The 20,552-nt window shown below is 36.5% G+C and overlaps 1 protein-coding gene across 2 annotated transcripts in view; it reads left to right on the top strand.

Moving 5' to 3' along the window:
- The window catches only part of PIK3C3 (phosphatidylinositol 3-kinase catalytic subunit type 3), a 165,776-nt gene that overhangs the window by 96,886 nt on the left and 48,338 nt on the right, over positions 1–20,552 (top strand). For both annotated transcript variants that reach the window (XM_027526401.1, XM_027526400.1), the window contains 6 exons: positions 1,148–1,264; positions 5,876–6,007; positions 8,418–8,546; positions 9,098–9,167; positions 14,864–14,928; positions 17,801–17,885. In XM_027526401.1, coding sequence (XP_027382202.1) covers positions 1,148–1,264; positions 5,876–6,007; positions 8,418–8,546; positions 9,098–9,167; positions 14,864–14,928; positions 17,801–17,885 — 598 coding nt within the window. The remainder of the gene's footprint in view (positions 1–1,147; positions 1,265–5,875; positions 6,008–8,417; positions 8,547–9,097; positions 9,168–14,863; positions 14,929–17,800; positions 17,886–20,552) is intronic.

The raw sequence follows: 20,552 nt of genomic DNA, 5'->3' as shown, positions 1-20,552 counted from the left end.
CTTGGCCCTTTATAGAAAGTTTGTTGACCCCTAAGTTAATGAAACAAACCTGTTGATGCAACCAAAAAAAACCCAAATCTCTGCTCTTTTGTTTCACTCTCTGTTTTCTATTTTTATTTTTAAGACTAAGTACATTTACTTAAATCTGGCAGTGATCATATTGCAGATACTTTACATGGACACATTTTCTAGAGATCTGTAGGCCTTTTTTACCTGGTGTTCTTGTGATTGTTAAGGCAATGTCTCAGTTCAGCCAGCAGAGGGTGCATGGGCCATGAAAAAAAACTCAACAACATTACCTGATTTGCTGTAGAAACATTTGCTTCATAGCATATTTATCTGCTGTTTCATGTTCCATTTAAATTGTCTTGAAATTTAAATCACATCTTATTGAATTCTTTGACCAAACTTTTTTATAGTTCTCAGAGCCCATAGATTTGCTATATCTAAACTGATTGGAAAATAAGCAGTTGGTCCTCTCTTCTAATCTCAATTCTGTCACTAATAGCCTTTGTCATCCTCTGAGGAAATTTTGGTCTCTTTGAGATTAAATATCAGTCTTTTAAATAAAAATATATAATTGCCAAGCTGCTTCTTTCAGTGTAATTGGAGAAATTAAATGAGAAAATATTATTTTATAATATCTTATGAACTGAGAATTACTACATAAGACTTCATAGCATTGGTTTTTATGGTTTTTATTTTACTAAGCTAGCATATTATATTGCTATCTGAGAACTTTTTTTTAACGATTTAATTTGTTGCTTGAAGATAGTATTGTTTTACTATATGCCCAGAACATTTTTGAAGAAATTATAAACGTCCAGATATGTATTGAATCAGTAAGTGAATACACTTTGGGTCAATAAATTCTGTCTTGTCACACAGTTGCATGTGGGAAAAAACGTGCAATTTTTGATAGATGAGTATTCACTGACGACTCACATAATTTTCAACTGTAGAAGAGTTGGTGTTTAAGATAGCAGGCTTCTCGTTATCTCTGAATCAAGATAATTCTTTTTTCAGTATTACTTTGTGTTGAAGTTTGTAGTTATTAAATAATAAATAAAGGTCACCCATGCTATTGAAGAAACTCTGATCATTATGCTATATAGAATTAACTTTTCTTTCCTTTGAATTCCTTCAGGGTGATAAGTCTGTCCGAGTTATGCGTTCTCTGCTGGCTGCACAACAGACTTTTGTAGATCGGCTGGTGCACCTAATGAAGGCAGTGCAGCGTGAAAGTGGAAATCGTAAGAAAAAGGTAAACCTTCCGGCTGTGCTTTCTGTTTATGCTCAGAGGTGGTGGTTTAGTCACTAAGTCATATCCGACTCTTTGTGATCCCATGGATTGTAGCCTGCCAGTCTCCTCTGTCCATGGGATTTTCCAGGCAAGAATACTGAAATGGGTTGCCATTTCCTTCTCTAGCAGATCTTCCTGATCGAGCAATCAAACCTGGGTCTCCTGCATTGCAGGCAGATGAACAACATTAGTCTCACTGTACATCTTCACCAGAACTCTTATGTGACCAGTAGATCTCAACAGTGGGCTTAAAATATTCAGGAAACCATGTTGTAAACAGATGTGTTACCATGCAGGCTTTGTTCTTAATTTAAGAGCAACAGTTGATTTAGCATAACTCTTAAGGGCCTTAGGATTTTTGAAATGGTAGATAAGTGTTGGCTTCAACTTCAGCCCCTAACCAGAGCATCAGCCTGCCCTTTGAAGCTTTGAAGCCAGGCATTGACTTCTCCTTTTGAGCTGTGAAAGTCCTAGATGACATCTTCTTCCAATAAAAGGCTGTGTCATCTGCAGTGAAAAATCTGTTGTTTAGTGTAGTAGCAACTTTTGTTAATTATTTTTGCCAGATTCTCTGGATAACCTTGCTGCATCTTCTACATCTGCACTTGCTGCTTCATCTTGCATTTTCATGCTATGGAGATGACTTCTTTCCTTAAACCTCATGAGCCAGCCTCTGCTAGCTTCAAATTTTTCTTCTGCGTTCTCTCACCTCTTTCAGCCTTCACAGCCTTGAAGAGACTTAGGGCCTTGTTCTGGATTAAGCTTTGGCCTAAGGGGGTGTTGTGCCCGGTTTGATCTTGTATCGAGACCACTAAAACTGTCTCTGTATCAGCAATAAGCTTGTTTTGCTTTCTTATCATTTCTGTGTTCCATAATATCCTTCAAGAATTTTTCCTTTGTGTTTACGGTTTGGCTGACTGTTTGGCATAAGAAGCCTAGATTTTGGCCTGTCTTGGCTTCATCATGCGTTCCTCACTAGCTTTATTATCTCTAACTTTTGATTTAAAGTGAGAGGCATGTGACTCTTCCTTTCACTTAGACACATAAAGGCCATTGTAGGGGTTGTAAGTTGGCCTAATTTCAACATTTTTGTGTCAGGGAATAGCAGAAGAAAGAAGAAGGACAGCTGGTCAGTGGGGTAGTCAAAACACTAGTAACATTTTATTGATTAGGTTCTGCGTTTTATATGAGCTTGGTTTATGATGCCCCAAATCAATTGCAATAATATTAAAGATCACTGATCATGGATCATCTTAAGAAGTATAATAATAGAAAGTTTGGAATATTGCAAAAATTAGCAAAATGTGACATAGAGACACAAAGTGAGCAAGTGGTGTTGAAAAATTGGCACCAGTAGTTTTGCTTGATGCAGGGTTGCTGTAGACCTTCAATTTGTAAAAAATGCAATACCTGCGAAGCGCACCAAAGTGAGGTGCAATTAAATAAAGTGTGCCTGTTATAGTATAGGAGTGGTTAGATCCTGTACTGATTTTGTATTGGATCCTATTTTATGAGTTTATATACATTGATTGAGGTGCTGTTATTATCCCAGTCATGAGGAAAAGTAGGTAATGGGAAGTTAAGTAAGTTGCAAGATGTCCCCAGGTAGTAATTGTTGGAGTTGGGGTTTGTACCCAGACATTCTGAGTCCATATTTTTATATACAGTGTTTCCTGGCTCTCATTTTAGAATCTTAGCATCTTAGAATGCAGTTTATTTGGCATGGAAAGAACCTCGAGAGGTTACTTAGATGGGAATTCTTCTGAGAAAAAGAAGATCCAGAGTGATTCACCCAAGGTTACAGAACTGGTGATAATAACTGGCAATCTGTTCTCATAACCAGTACATTGATCTTGCTGTCAGTGGGGTCAGGTTTCTACCTAATGAAAACAGATTAACATATGTTCTTCAAATGCTATTTTTCCTGAACAGTTGCCCAAATGATATGAAGGACTCAACTTGATATCTTCTCTTTACCTAATCCTATAATTGGAAAATCTTTCTTAGTGACCTTTGTAAAACACCAGAACACATTTTGCTGTTGTTCCTCAGAATTGTAAGAGGAAAGCAGAGAGGAAAAGGTGAAAAATTGAGTCAGAAATTTAAAGCAAGGGATCTAGTCCAGCAGAGATGTATGTGAGGAATAATGTTAACATTATAATAGTGTTAATAAGGTCAGGGAGGAGAAAATAGACTGAAGAGAAACACATTTTTATTGAGTTGGCATTTTCTTTGTTTTTGAGAAGAATTAAAAATCCTGGTTAAATTCCTACTGCCATTCCTCCTGGAGCCCTTCTCCCTAGAGGTGCCCGTGTGAGAAGCAGTGTGATCCCAGTGCTCACAGCAAAAGCATGCCTGTTCTCGTGACTGTCAGTTTGTTTAAACCACACTTTGTTCTTATGTGACTCTTCTATTCACCACATGCATGAACCTCTAGCTACACCTCAAATTTTGGCAGTCTGGAAGATGACTGCTTCCTGGAGATACCACTTACAGTCCCTAAAATACATTTTGTATTTGCCACATACTGCAGAACACATTGTTTTGCCTGTGTTTTAAATCAGACAGTCCCAAATGTAGTGTTAACATTGGCTAAAACTCTTCTCAGACATTTTTTCATGATGATAAGAAAAGGCAAACTTGGTTTTTATTTACGTAGTTTTACTAGAAACAAGCCCCCACATTTAAGTGCAAGGCCAAGAGGATGCTCCACCACCATTATTTGCGTTATTACCAGGAATAATGAATTGGCTACAGTTAATAATTTAAAATCATATGTAATGCTTTTCCATCCCTCATAATGAAGTTGGGAGAGACTTGTCTTGGTGAGTCCAGCAGTGGTAAATGTGTCGCAAGGGAATCCATGAGTTAGGTTTCAGATGGTAAAACAGATACTAATACTGTTGCTACCTTCTTTCCTTTGCTGATGTCATTTAGGAAAAATTCTCTTGATTCAAGTCTTTGAATCTAGATGTTTGAGTTCTAATAAAAATACATTAATTCCACATTTAAAAACAAAGCTTTTATTTTAAATATTAAGTATTCTCTTTCACTTCATAATTCTTTAGATTATAATATATATTCTATAAAAATATATTGCATGCCTATTGTGTGCCAAGCACTCTTTTTAGAGTCTGGGATACAGTGGTGACTATAAAAACCCCTACCTTTATAATGTAAGGAGCTTACATTCCTGTTGGAGGAAAAAGTTAACAAAATAAGTAAAATATATTATATGCTATATAGTGTCTTATGCTATTGAGGAAAATAAAGCAGGAAAGGGGGATAGGTAGTGCCAGGTTCAAGTATTAAGGCAGTGGTTCATTTCTCAATGGAATGATCGTGAAGGCCTCACTAAGAGTTGACATTTGAACAAAAATCTGAAGCAAGTCGGGGAGCACACCATGTGAATATCTAGAGAAGATTGTCTCAGCAAGAGGAACCGCAAGCACGAGGGCCCTGATGTGGGAGCATGTGTGACATGTTTGAGAAATAGGAAGAAGTGCAGTGTATTTGGTCAAGTTTTCTCCCCTTGAAAACAAGCTTACCTATTTAAAGAATGCTAGACTCACAAGGTTTCCCAAATGGCGCAAGTGGTAAAGAATCTGTCTGCTAATGCAGGAGATGCAAGGAAGATGGGTTCCCTGGACAGAGGAGCCTGATGGGCTACAATGCATGGGGTTGCAAAGAATTGGACAGACTGAGCATGCACGTGTGTGCGCGCACACACACACACACACTCTCTCTCTCTCTCTCTCAATCTCTCTCTCTCTCTCACAGCTTTCCAAGGAAATAGATTGTCCTTTTGAAATTGAATAGGTGGGCTTGGTCTAAACATTATAAATGCTGCTAAGTGAGAAAAGTGTTTCATCCTGACTTGAACTGCTCAGTTTCTGAAATCTTGGCTTAATGCAGTCTGTATGTGAGCTAAAGAAAATAAATAAATGATTATAAGAGTTGAGCAAGCTCTGGGAGTTGGTAATGGATATGGAAGCCTGGTGTGCTGCAGTCCACAGGGTCACAGAGTCAGACACAACTGAACTGAACCTTATATCTTAGTAAAAGTTTCATCAGACAGAATCAATGAATAGTAAAATATAGGGTCCAAGTTCCTCCAAGTAAATTGAGTTTACTTTTTAAACCCAAAATACGCAGTGAAACAGCTAATGAAATTCTTGCTTAATATCTGGTCATGTGAAATTAAGCTTCAAATGGTCTCTTTGTGACTTCACAAGTCCTTTTAAAGCAGAAATTATATCTTTAAGTTCAGCCTGAGAATATCCCTGATTCTCAGTTGCAGCAAGAGAAACATATTCCCTGACCTCTGAGAGTCCAGCATTTCATAGGTCAGGGGATCGTGCCTTACAAAGCATGCTGCTGTTATTGTCAGGTGGATTTTAAGTGCTTTTCTCTCACACTTACTAACTCCTTTATGTTAGTTCACTTAGACTTTTATGGTGCTTTGCAAATATTTTAAAGTTAATGTTGTCGGTCTTTTACATCCTTACCATATGCTTTAAAAGCCACTTTTCCATTTTAACCTAATTAGTACTTTATAACTTGTTTTCCTAGAATGAGAGACTACAGGCATTGCTTGGAGACAATGAAAAGATGAACCTGTCTGATGTGGAACTTATCCCACTGCCTTTAGAACCTCAGGTGAAAATTAGAGGAATAATTCCAGAAACAGCTACATTGTTTAAGGTAATTGTGGTGGATCTTTGATATCTATGACTGGAGCTGATTCTTTAAAGCTGAATCAGAGACTCTACGTTTGGGGGAAAAAATGCCTTTTATTTATCAGTGTGTTTTAAGATCTTTTTGTAATACCTGTGGACATTTTTATGTGAAATGTATGAAGTATTTTTATATCACTGGGTTTTTTAATGTTTAATTCTTTGAACTATTTATTAATCAGAGCCACACCTGTCTTTTCCCATGTAAGCTTAAAAAAATAAATTGAATTGCACACTTAGGCATTTACTTTATAAATTCCTGTGGTTAGATAAGAATTCCAGTTACCCTTTTATAAAATTTTTCAATTTGGTATCTGTTCCTATGACTTAAATATTTTCTCATCTTTTTAAGTGATAATTCTCTTTAGTCCATAACAGCATGTGCCTGGCTTTCTTTTGGCTGGCCCCCACTTGAATAGTTAGAAAGGACTGGAGGCAGCTGCCTTCTCTAAGCAGACCAGAGGGCTGAGATCATTCCTTGTGAAGCTTCATTGAGACATGATGTCATAGGTTGTCTGATTCTAGGGTTGGGAAAGGGGGAAGTTGCATTGGAATATTACTTTCTATTGGGTAAGAAAGGCCTCATAGATCTCTGCTTTGGATATATTTTAAAAAGGGTATGATTACAATAAGAAATAGTTCAGATTTTTTTTAAGGGTGTGATTTGAAAGGCCACCTATGGCAGCCCAGCATGCACAACCGCAATATGTTTCAAAAAGCAGTACTTCAACCTTACTGCATGTTATGGACTGATAGTGTCTATTCTTCTAAAAATTATTCTATTGCATCAGTTTTTAAATGTTGTTTGCAACCTGTTTAGTTTGTTTTAAGACTCATTGAGTTATAAACCTGCATTTTAAAAAATACTGGTTATAGGAGAGAGAATACAAGTATTTCTTAGTTCATGCCAGAACTCCCAAATAAGATCTAATATTCTCATTCCCTTAGGACTAACCAAGAACAGTGTTTTATCATTTTTTTTAATTAAATTTATTTATTTTAATTGGAGGCTAATTACTTTACAATATTGTATTGGTTTTGCCATATATCAACATGAATCCTCCACGGGTGTACACGTGTTCCCCACCCTGAACCCCCGTCCCACCTCCGTCCCCATACCATCCCTCTGGCTCATGCATCCTGTATCCTGCATCAAACCTGGACTGGTGATTCGTTTCTTATATTATACATGTTTCAAAATGTTTTATCATTTTTTAGCAAACAGGATGAAAAAGAATATTTAAGACATAGAGCCGGAGTAAAAGTGCGATATGAGAATCTGTCGCCATTGTTAGGTAGATTCTGGATCCATTTTTTTCCTTAAATAATTTTATAATTATGTAATAATACAAAGTATAGATGGTCAATAAGATATCATGGGATATCTTTTTAATCCTAATGTTCAATTCTGAATTTTTTCTTCTAGCCTTTATTAAATAAGTGGACATTCTTGAAAATTCTGAATTGGAGTTTAGGACTAATGGTTCTAGGGCATTTACTGCATAACTCTAGGATTATAATTCTTAACCATTTGGGGGTCATGAGTTTAAGAGTCCAATGAAAGTGATGGATTGGATATTTTAGAAAGTTACCTGGAATGCTTGTACATACACTGAAATGTCTGCACAGAATTGTAGCAGAATCTGTGAATTCTTGTTTGCCCTTCTATGAACTCCTTAGAGCTGAAAAGGTTATGGACTTAGTTTTCAGTATTTTTAAACAGTATTTTGTTAGACCCTAGCTTAAGAACAAAAGCTAGGTCTCTGTGGGGAGTGAGCCCCTTAAGGCACTGGGATTAGTGCCTAGTTATCTTTAGATTGTCATATGTTTACACTAGATTTCAGATGTACTCTAAATTTCAAAATCAGATCCAAATCGGAGTAGGGAAGTTATAACAAAGAACATCTTGCTTATCATTTATCTTTAGGAATTTTGCTTCCAGTTGTTTTCTTGAGCGTTTGTGAGTAGGGTACAGGGATAAAATATATTTACCCTGAGGTGATCAAAGGATACTACAACTATTTGAAGTTTTAATTCACTAAAGGTTGTAGTTTCTAAACTTACATTCTTTGAAGGATTTTTGATGCTTTTCCCCTAACATTTTATAGTGAAGTTTTCAAACATACAGCAAAGTTGAAAGGCTTTCACAGTAAACAACTATATACTCACTACTTCTGTTCTGTTAGTAACATTTTACTGTACTGTTTTTGTCACACGTCTGTTCATCCCTCTGATACTTTTTATGCTATTATTTCTCATGGTCTATAGAAATTAATATTATTATTTGCTTTGTCAGACTCATTTCTTTTCTTTAGATTATTATAAGTTTCTCCACATTTCCATCTTATATAATTTGAAAATAATATTTTTATTTTCAGAGTGCTCTTATGCCTGCACAGTTATTCTTTAAGACTGAAGACGGAGGCAAATATCCAGTTATATTTAAGCATGGGGATGATTTACGCCAAGATCAACTTATTCTCCAAATCATTTCACTCATGGACAAGGTGAGCATAACCTTATGTTGGTAGGGAACATGTTTTCATTTCAGAAATCAGTGGATTAGTGGATAGGCTATGCATGGATACAGAATTACATGTACCTAGAGTTATATAACATTCAGGTACAATCCTGGAGAGCTGAACAATCTCCATTTGATCTTGAACAAATGGAGTTGTTATTGTATTACTGCAGATGGCTCTTAAGATGAGTATAAAATGAAACTGCATGTGTTCCTTTTTATAAAAACTTTTTCACAGTTCTTTCAGTGTTGGATTTAGTAATTTTCTTCCTCTTAGTCAATTAAATCTTCTTTCTTAAATCCTTTTTCTGTCCATGGATTTTAAAGAAACATATTTGTCTTCATTTCCTTATTTGGAGTTCTAAAATACTTCATGACCAGTAAGGCCTGCATAAATCCTTAGGGGGAACCCCCTATCAGTGAAAACTGACAGTGATTTAAAACAAGATAAAGAGATGTATTAAACTGCTATAATACTTACTACAAAACTATTTCATAACATTTTTTCATTTGTTTAATATGACTTTTGATCTTAAGCTGCTACGAAAAGAAAATCTGGATTTGAAGTTGACTCCCTACAAAGTATTAGCCACTAGTACAAAGCATGGTAAGTTTATTTTTTAACAATTATTTATTTCAGTGTCCAATGAGTATATTTTTCTTTTTAAATTGGAAATTGTTAAGAACATTAGGGATTGAACTCATTTGTAACACTGAAGACTAGTCGGGCCTTCCTGGCTATCTACCTTCCCTCCTTCCCTTTCTTTTTATACCTCTTGAAATCATTAAACAGCATATTTGGGAGAAAAATGAGAACCTTTATGATATATTTCTTTGGATTCAAAACTGTTTCCAAACCACAGTAGTTTTCTCCTGTGGTGATCTGTATCTGAAATTATTGTTTTTGTTATCGTTCAGTTACTAAGTCATCTTCAACTCTTTGTACCTTCATTCACTGCAACATACCAGGCTCCTCAGTCCTCCACTATGTCCTGGAGTTTGCCCAGATTTGTGTCTATTGAGTCTGTGATGCTACGTAACCATCTCATCCTCTGCCGCACCCTTCTCCTTTTGCTTTCAATCTTTTCCTAGCATCAGTGTCTTTTCCAGTGAGCTGGCTCTTCACATGAAGTAGCCAAAGTATTGGAGCTTCAGCTTCAGCTTCAGCATCAGTCTTTCCAATGAGTATTCACAGTTGATTTCCATTAGGATTGGCTGGTTTGATCTCTCTACAGTAAAAGGGATTCTCAGGAATCTTCTCCCACACCACAATTTGAAAGCATCAATTCTTCGGAACTCACCCTTCTTTGTGGTCCAGCTCACATCCCAACGTGACTACTGGAAAAACCATAGCTTTGTTTATATAGACCTTTGTCTTTGATGTCTCTGCTTTTTATTACACTGTCTAGATTTGTCATAACTTTCCTTCCAAACAGCAAACAACTTTTAATTTCATGGGTGCAGTCACCATCTGCAGTGATTTTGGAGCCCAAGAAAATAAAAACTGTCACTGCTTCAACGTTTTCCCCTTCTATTTACCATGATGTGATAGGACTGGATGCCATGATCTTAGTTATTTGAGTGTTGAGTTTTAAGCCACTTTTTTCACTCTCTTTAACCCTAATCAAGAGGCTCTTTAGTTCCTCCTCACTGTCTGCCTTTACAGTTGTATCATCTGCATATCTGAGGCTGTTGATATTTCTTCTGGCAATCTTGATTCCAGCTTGTGATTCATCCAGCTTGGCATTTTGCGTGATGTACTCTGCATATAATCATTATTGAGAGTTACTAAAACCTAGAAAGGCTTTGTATTGTGCCCTGCTTATGCAAACCACTCATCAGATGCTGTTGCTTTTATTCATTGATTTTTTTTTTTTTTAATATATATGTCTAACTTTCTGAGATTGAGTAACCTCTGGAAGTTTGGCAGAAGATTCCCTCAGAATGCTTGCCTAATGTGTATTGTAAATTTTATAATCTTGTTACTCTTAGAGCTTCTTACATTTAGATTAGGTACCTTGGAGAAACAAGTACCTGTTTTATTTTAGGCTTTCTGCCTTTCTCCTTGTTATTCCCAAATCTTTCTGGCGGTTTAATTTCTTATATGTTCTATTACTGTCCTACATAAATTGGTTTACTTAGTTTTTATTTGCTCCTGGAACCAAGACAAAAGTCTTAGCTTAGTTTATTAGTTCTTGTGTGGTATAACATACCTCCACGCCTCTCTGTGACACCTCTTTTTTCCACTCTCCTTGCTTCTTAGACTTTAGCCACGCCATCCACCTTCCATTTTCGCAAATGTACCATGCTCTTCTTAGCCTTATATTATTGTTATCTTTAATATCCTTTCCGCTTTATTTATACATCTTTATTATCCTTCAAAACACAGTTCAGATGTCAGAGGTCCTCTGATCCCTATTGTAATATAGGTCTCCCTTTACTATTCCTTTTCATAGTGTCCTTTCATTCATAGTTTTTATTCCAATAAAACTTGCAAACTTGTGAGATCTTTGAAAGCAGGTCAAAGCTCTATTTTTGCTTACCTGCAAAATTCTTGCTACCTACTAGAAAAACTACGAATATATGTTAAGTGCATTGATGCAGACTGTTTAGTATTTATCATATGGGAATAAATGAGATGCTTCTTACTCTAAAGTAATGCACAGTCTCCTAATTTGCATGCAAATAATTATGTGTCGTTGTTTAGTCACTTAGTCATGTCCAACTCTGCAACCCTTCGGACAGTAGCCTGCCAGGCTCATCTGTCCATGGGATTTCCCAGATAAGACTACTGGAGAGGGTTGCCATTTTCTTCTACAGAGGATCTTCCTGGTGCAGGGATTGAATTTGTGTCTCTTGCATTGGCAGACAGATTCTTTAACACTGAGCCACTGCTGCTGCTGCTGCTAAGTTGCTTCAGTCGTGTCTGACTCTGTGCGACCCCATAGACGGTAGCCAACCAGGCTCCCCCGTCCCTGGGATTCTCCAGGCAAGAACACTGGAGTGGGTTGCCATTTTCTTCTCTAATGCGTGAAAGTGAGAAGTGAAAGTGAAGTCGCTCAGTCGTGTCCGACTCTTAGCGACCCCATGGACTGCAGCCCACCAGGCTCCTCCATCCATGGGATTTTCCAGGCAAGAGTACTGGAGTGGGGTGCCATTGCCTAGGGCAGCCCAATTATAATGTAAGGCTTACCAAAACCATATCATAGTTGTTTATGATTCTGAAATACTTCCATCATTGAACTTTGATTTTTTTTTTTTTTTTCCCACAGATTTGTAGTTTTATCCTACTTTTGTTGTCCCTGGACTTACAGGCTTACTTTTTCTCCTTATTCTCCTGTATACTATCCTCCTCCCCTTCTTTTTGGTAGTTCAGATAAGGGATTTATACTTCCCTTTCATAGCATTTCCAGGGAATGGCAGAAGATAGAGTATTACACAAAGAAAGCCAATGAATATACTATAATTTTAGGGTTAGGTGATTGATATTCTAAAATGCCAAAATTTCAGATTTGTTCAAGTGATTTTACATTTAGAATTTTAATTGACATATGTTATAAAACTGCAGAAAGAAATTTTTATGCCAAATTTAAGAAGCCTTACCCTGTTACTGATCTGATAAATAGAGTGCCTGAAGAACTTTGGACACAGGTTCTCACATTATACAAGAAGCAGTGATCAAGACCATCTCCAAGAAAAACAAATGCAAAAAGGCAAAATAGTTGTCTGAGGAGGCCTTACAAGTAGCTGAGAAAAGAAGAGAAATGAAAGGAAAAGGAAAGATATACCCATATGAATGCAGAGTTTCAAAGAATAGCAAGGAGAGATAAGAAAGTCTTCCTCAGTAATCAGTGCAAAGAAATAGAGGAAAACAGTAGAATGGGAAGGACTAGAGATCTCTTCAGGAAAATTAGAGATACCAAGGGACCATTTCATTCAAAGATGGGCACAATAAAGGACAAAAATGGTATGGACCTAACAGGAGCAGAAGATATTAAGAAGAGGTGGCAATAATACACAGAAGAACTACACAAAAAAAGATCTTAATGACCCAGATAACCACGTTGGTATAATCACTCACCTAAAGCCAGATATCCTGGAATGTGAAGTCAAGTGGGCCTTAGGAAGCATCAATACAAAGTTATTAGAGGTGATGGAATTCCAGTTGAGCTATTTCAAGTCCTAAAAGATGATGCTGTGAAAGTGCTACACTCAGTATGCCAACAAATTTGGAAAACTCAGCAGTGGTCAGGACTGGAAAAGGTCAGTTTTCATTCCAATCCCAAAGAAAGGCAATGCCAAAGAATGTTCAGACTACCACAAAATATTGTACTCATCTCACATGCTAGCGAAGTAATGCTCAAAATTCTCCAAGTGAGGCTTCAACAGTACGTGAACTGAGAACTTTCCAGTGTTCAAGCTGGATTTAGAAAAGGCAGAGGAACCAGAGATCAAATTGCCAAAATCCGTTGGATCGTAGAAAAGGCAAGAGAGTTCCAGAAAAATACCTATTTCTGCTTTATTGACTATGCCAGAGCCTTTGACTGTGTGGATCACAACAAACTGGAAAATTCTCAAAGAGGTGGGAATGAGACCACCTCACCTGCCTCTTGAGAAATCTGTATACAGGTCAAGAAGCAGCAGTTAGAACCGGACGCAAAAAAATGGGCTGGTTCCAAATTGGGAAAGGAGTGCATCAAGGCTGTATTTTGTCATCTTGTTTACTTAACTTACATGCAGAGTACATCATGGGGAACACTGGGCTGGATGAAGCACAAGCTGGAATCAAGATTGCTGGGAGAAATATCAATAACCTCAGATATGCAGATAACACCACCCTTATGGCAGAAAGTGAAGAGGAACTAAAGAGCCTCTTGATTGAAGTGAAAGAGGAGAATGAAAAATCTGGTTTACATCCAACAAACGAAGATCATGGGATCCAGTCCCATCACTTCATGGTAAATAGATGGGGAAACAATGCAAACAGTGAGAGACTTTATTTTGGGGGGCTCCAAAATCGCTGCAGATGGTGACTGCAGCCATGAAATTAAAAGATGCTTGCTTCTTGGAAGAAAAACTATGACCAACCTAGACAGCATATTAAAAAGCAGAGACGTTACTTTGCCGACAAAGGTCCATCTAGTCAAAGCTATGGTTTTTCCAGTAGTCATGTATATATATGAGAGTTGGACTATAAAGAAAGCTAGGCACCAAAGAATTGATGTTTTTGAACTGTGGTGTTGGAGAAGACTCTTGAGAGTCCCTTGGACTGCAAGGATATCAAACTAGTCAATCCTAAAGGAAATCAGACCTGAATATTCATTGGAAGGACTGATGCTGAAGCTGAAACTCCAATACTTTGGCCACCTGATGCGAAGCACTGACTCATTGGAAAAGACCCTGATGCTGGGAAAGGTTGAAGGCAGGAGGAGAAGGGGATGACATAGGACAAGGTGGTTGGATGGCATCACCAACTCAGTGGACATGAGTTTAAGCAAGCTCTGGGAGTTGGTGAGGGACAGGAAAGCCTGGCGTGCTGCAGTCCATGGGGTTGCAAAGAGTTGGACACGACTGAGTGACAACTGAACCTTATTACTTTGTGTTCCTGTGTATAATAATAGAAATTGGCCTAGAGAAATATTCAGGTTTTCAGCTTAATTTTTTAAATGTTTCCGTGTATTTCCTATGATGTAAATGCCAATATATGCTAAATACAATAAGAGTCGGACACGACTGAGCGACTTCACTTTCACTTTTCACTTTCATGCATTGGAGAAGGAAATGGCAACCCACTCCATGGTTCTTGCTTGGAGAATCCCAGGGAAGGTGGAGCCTGGTGGGCTGCTGTCTATGGGGCCGCACAGAGTCGGACACGACTGACGTGACTCAGCAGCAGCAGCAGCAGCATAGACCTCTTTAAGCTAATAAGTTTGTATTGTATACATTTGCAGATGAAGACTATTCTTAACAGAATCTTTAGTGCTTAACCAATATTGTTGTTTTGTCATTCAGTCATGTCTGATTCTGCGATGCCATAGACTGCTGCACAGCAGGCTTCTCTGTTCTCCACTATCTCTCTGAGTTTGCTCAGATTCATGTCTATTGAGTCAGTGATGCTGTCTAACCATGTCATCCTCTGCTGCCTCCTTCTCCTCCTGCCTTCAGTGTTTCCCAGCATCAGGGTCTTTTCCAACTGAGGGGGCTCTTCACATCAGGTGGCCGTAGTGGGCTTCAGCTTCAGCAAGTCCTTCCAGTGGCTTAACCAAAAGCTGTGCTTAATACAATGTATCTGTTTCTGTGTAGGCTTCATGCAGTTTATCCAGTCAGTTCCTGTTGCTGAAGTTCTTGATACAGAAGGAAGCATTCAGGTACAGTATCTATTTTAATGATTTATGAATTTCATGAATATTTCTTGTTAGAAAAGTTTCAGTCTCTATAAAAGGTACATAGAGTTAGAAATGAAAGTCTCTTTTTCTCACTTTTCTTCCCTCAAGTTGTTTTTTTTTTCCAGAGAAGTAAACAGTGTTAACAGTTGGAAATGTTTCCAACGTAGACAGATAGATGTTCAGTTCCTTAAACTTTGCCTGGCATATAATAGGCAATCAGGAATTAATGGGGAAACAGAATTTAAATTTTCTGAAGTTTATGGTTACATTATATTGCAAAGTATGGAAATACTGATTTATGTAGCCATCAATGAACGTTCTGATTATTTCCAGTTTTTGTTGTTATTCAGAACAAGGCTATAGTGATATTCTTGTCATACATGTTTTACATAATTATGTTTTTTAAGACCCTTTTCCCCAACCTCCCCCTCCAAAATCATTATTCTCCTTTAAGATAAGAAAAGGCAAGTTGTACTAAGCCATATATATCTTTGGAATTGTTTTTATATTTTAAAATCGTGAATTAGTGTTTATTGCAAAATTCATACTGCATGTGAATAGTTTACTTTTGTTATCTTTTTAATGTAATTTTTTTCCTATGAAAAATGTATGTAATTCACACTGAAAAAATTGATATGCCTGAGATGAAAAATCATATAGTGAAGGGCTTGATAAAGGATATTTACTATAGTATGTTTTTGTATTTCTCAGTTTAGAGTGTCCTAGTAATTCAGTGTGGAGTTTACACTTTCAGAAAGACTTTACTCTGATTTCTTAACAAATAAGAGGTTGATTCCATTGTTTGGTTCAAGGTACAATTGTGCTCAGTTACTTAAAACCTCAGACACAAAACATCAAACTTCCAGAGTTTGAAGTTTGGTTCTGCGGCTTTCTATCTATATTTTGAGTAACCTTGCAGACAGGTTAGCCTTTAGCTCGTGTTTGGATTTCAGCAGGAACTCATAAGGGTGGTTCACATACCTAGACTCTTTGTACAAATAATATGATTTATAGGAAATAACCGGCCTTCCTTCTAGAATTTTGATAGTTGCTGGACTAAATAGACTATAGAGGGTGCCTGTATGAGCAGCCCCCAGGAAATAAGCTCAGTGTATCCCTTCAGAAGAGAACAAGGAGGATTCACATGTAATTCACAGGCTTTGCCTGTGTGTCTTCTCCATGTTTATCCTGTTGCGTTTACTTCTGCTGTAATACACCTTACTAGTGGTACAGCTGTAAGTTGAGTCTGTGGCCCCATCTAATAGATCAAATCTGTCAGAGGTCTAGGGAACCTCCTAACATACCCTTTAAGTCTCAGTTTTTGTATCTATAAAACTGGGGTAATAAGAGTACTTAGCTGTAGAATTCTTCTGAAGATGACATGAAATGTATACAGAGCTTGAACACAGGTTCTAACTGAAGTAATTGTTTAATAAAGTTGTCAATTATTATGTTGTTCTGTGGAATTATGATTTTGTAAAATAAAGACAGTGACAGTTTGTGTCCTGATTCATAGTTCCATGTGTGATCTGTGTAAATAATTTTGCCAAGTTGTAGCTTATCTCATCTTCAGCGTTAGTAGATAGTTTAAAATTGTTTACCAAAATAATTATTTTTGAAAACAGCTGTTTTTCTTTGCTACTCATCTTTACCTAATCTTGGTATTGTCGAGCTTCTAAATTTTGGTATTTATTATTATTTGGTTTACATTTCCCTGATCACCAAAAACATTGAGTGAAATATGTGTATAGGCCATTTATTTCTTCTGTGAAGTGCTTGTTCATATATTTTGCCCATTTTTCTCTTGGATTTTTTTGCCTATTGGTTTATAGGAGTCTTTATATTTTCTAGATATACATTCTTTTTCACTTACAGAATGTTCAAAAAGCTTAAAACATAGGATAAATTTATTTTTTAATAGTGTGTTATTTTTTGTCTATTGGTTTATAGGCATTCTTTATATTTTCTAGATATATATTCTTTTTCACTTACAGAATGTTCAAAAAGCTTAAAACATAGGATAAATTTATTTTTTAATAGTGTGTTATTTTTTGTCTATTGGTTTATAGGCGTTCTTTATATTTTCTAGATATATATTCTTTTTCACTTAATGTTCAAAAAACTTAAAACATAGGATAAATTTATTTTTAATAGTGTGTTAGTTGTATTTTCAGATAGTGTACTGTGTCTGTTTTTCTTTAACATCTAGATGTAAAAGAATAGGCTAGTTGATAATCTGGGGAAAAGAAAGTATACAGTTTTCCCCAGTATTTCCAGACTGTTTGGACACTCTAGTGTATTTATTGTGCCCTTGCAGTTCTTTGGTTCACACTGTATCTCATGTTTATCTTCTGTCAATTTCCTCTTAATTTGAAAAGTCTTAGCATTGTATTGAATGCTGTTTTGAATATTGGAATGTAATTTTGAATGCTATTTTGAATATTGGAATGTAATTTTATTGAGCTTGTTAATGGTAGCAGTATTTCAGTGGCTATACTTAAAAGGTCATTTTAAAAATTCATGTTCACTTTTAGGAGAATGTATGATTCACAGAAAGCCCCTCATGTTTACTTTCAGGAGAAATGGGAAACAAACTGGTAAATTAACTATGAGATATAGCAGTACATTTATTTAATGTTTTCCCCTGTGATATAGAAGTAGCACACTTTTATTTATTTATTTCTTAGTCTCAGACTATAAGCATAGTAATATGACTGATTCCTGAGGAATATGCTTCCCCAGTTCTGCATTTTATAAAGTTTTATACCAGACACCTGTTTGTCATTATTTACAATTTTGAAATGCCTGACTTGTTTAAAGGATTGAATTTGTAAACATGTAAACATCTTTTCAGAACTTTTTTAGAAAATATGCACCAAGTGAGAATGGGCCAAATGGAATCAGTGCTGAAGTTATGGACACTTACGTTAAAAGCTGTGGTGAGTTTCTCAACGTACTGCTTTTCATTGATACGTGGGAATAAAAGAAAGGAAGCTATCTTGTTGCCATATTCATATACATTTAGAACATGTTAAGATTTGGCTTAGATTTGTCCATTTTGGCTGCAATAACAAAATACCAGATACTGGGTGACTTTTGAACAATAGAAATTTATTTCTCATAGTTCTGGAGGCTGGAAGTCTGAGATAAGGTGCCAGCTTGGTCAGGTGAGGACCTTCTTTGGGTTAAAGACCTGTTATTGTATCTGCACCTGCTGGGAATGGCAAGGCAGCTCTGTGGGGTCTTTTATAAGGTGCTGATTCCATATTGAGGGCTGTTGCTGCTGCTGCTGCTAAGTCGCTTCAGTCGTGTCCGACTCTGCGACCCCATAGACGGCAGCCCATCAGGCTCCACCGTCCCTGGGATTCTCCAGGCAAGAACACTGGAGTGGGTTGCCATTTCCTTCTCCAATGTATGAAAGTGAAAAGGGAAAGTGAAGTCGCTCAGTCGTGTCCGACTCTTAGTGACCACATGGACTGCAGCCCACCAGGCTCCTCCGTCCATGGGATTTTCCAGGCAAGAGTACTGGAGTGGGGTGCCATTGCCATCTCCGATACTTGAGGGCTAAATACCTCCAAAAGGTTCCACCTCCTACTTGGGCATTAGAGGCATGTTCATTTTGAGGGGACACTACTATTCCAGCCACAGCAGTTTTAAATGCCCTATAAGAAGATTAAAAGATAGAAAATGTGATAAAAGAAGTCATTAATGTTTTGACATAATGGCAGGAATGCGGTGTAAATTCTGCTTAGTCTTTTATAGATGTATCTTTGTAATCACTTAACTATTTTGTAACTGTAAGTTGTCTCTTCCTGGAAGCTGTAATTTTTTCCTTGATTTTCTTTGAGTTTCAGTAAGCGATTAAGTGGTGGTGGTGGTGGTTTAGTCACTAAGTTGTGTCCACCTCCTGTGAACCCATGGACTGTAGCCTGCTAGACTTCTTTGTCCAAGCAATTAAGTAGATTGGGAAAAGTCTGTCAGGAATAATCATGTTTTTGATAAATCTCTAGACCCAGGATTACAGTGCTGTGTTAAGAGCTACCTCTCATGGTATTTTAGATTAGTACTTATGGTCACTTACTGGAAATGTCAGTAGTGGCAAGCTGAAGAGATTAATTCAAATGTTTCAACCACTTATGCCTATTCTCATGAAGTTTATATTTTTTATTTTCATAAGGGTTTTTTTTTTTTTTAATGGCTAGATTGTTTAAGGGAGGGTTAATAAAGGAATTGACACTAGAGTTGAGTCCTGAATAGTATGTGGCATATATCATGTTATTCCTGTTTTACATAAATATTTATGTTTACATCCATATTTATACTTAAGCAATCAAAGCTGAGGGAAGCAAGTAGAGGATTTTCTAGACATACGATAACTATATTTATACTTTTGCATCATTTAATGGTTTATAAGTTGCTCTCTTATACATGACTATTTTTTATTTTTCACAATGCTCCTATGAGGTTGTATTCCAGATTATTTTGTACTGCATAATTTATTCTAAACTTACATTTGGTATATTTTTGACTGAGAAGTATACAGAAAATGTAATATTCTTAGGAACTTTTAAAACACTGAAATAAAATGTGTGTATATATATTCAAATTCTTTATGCGTTTAATTCTTATTTTAAACTAAGAAACATAGCATTTTACAGGTAACTGTGTTTACCCATGAAAATGTGTTCAACCATAAAAATGATCACATACAGTGTATTTTGATTTGAAAAATTTTTTTTAATTGATTGAAGCATTTAGGAGAGAATATTCCCCTTTTCTTACGCTGTATTTCTCTCTCCTCTCCTTCCCTCCCTGCTTTACTTCTTTATTTTTTCCCTTTTCTCTTCCATCCATTTTTTTCTCCATTCATTCTATGTTTTCTAAGATCTAAAAAATTAATATATCTTCTAAAGGCTTTATAGATCACTCACATGGCTGGCAGCTTATACTGTTTTCAGCCAAGCTGGTTAATCAAGTCACTTGTACAGGCTTCCCTGTGACTTGTGTTTTTCAGAGCTGGGTTTGAAAGGAATTCTAAGAGACAGGAAGTAGAAACTTTTGGTTTCTGAAGGCCTGGATTGGGAAGCTGGTAGTTTGTCACATCTGTCATATTCTGTTGGTCAGAAGAGTCACACAACCTGCCTGGCTTCAAGGGAAAAGGAGATAGTTCCTACTTTGAATGAAAAGCATGTAAAAGAATCTTTAATTAGCCACACCTAGTTTTCATTACTTTATTACTTGAGATATTTTGCATGCCATCAATCAATTACCTTCTGTCTTTTTACTTAACTTTCATGTAGTTACTGTACCTTTTTTATATCATACATATATATTTAATAAAGAAATGTTAACTTTTCATTTTTATTTATTTAAATTATGAAAGTATTGTAACACATTTACAGGCAACTTGGAAAATACAGAACAAGGTTATATATAGTTCTACTATATAATTATTTTTTAAGTAAATAAATAAATATTTTTAGTTGGAATTTCAGCATCAAATTCTCAGAAATTAACAGAGTGAGTATACAGAGACATAGAAGGATATAGTAGACCTGAAAAGCACTGTGAACCACTTCAACATAAGTAGGATTCATACAATTTTC

Source organism: Bos indicus x Bos taurus, chromosome 24, assembly GCF_003369695.1.
Source record: "Bos indicus x Bos taurus breed Angus x Brahman F1 hybrid chromosome 24, Bos_hybrid_MaternalHap_v2.0, whole genome shotgun sequence".
In the NCBI taxonomy this organism is placed as follows: domain Eukaryota; kingdom Metazoa; phylum Chordata; class Mammalia; order Artiodactyla; family Bovidae; genus Bos; species Bos indicus x Bos taurus.
Note: the sequence above shows the minus strand (reverse complement) of the source record. Positions and strands in the feature narration are given on the sequence as shown.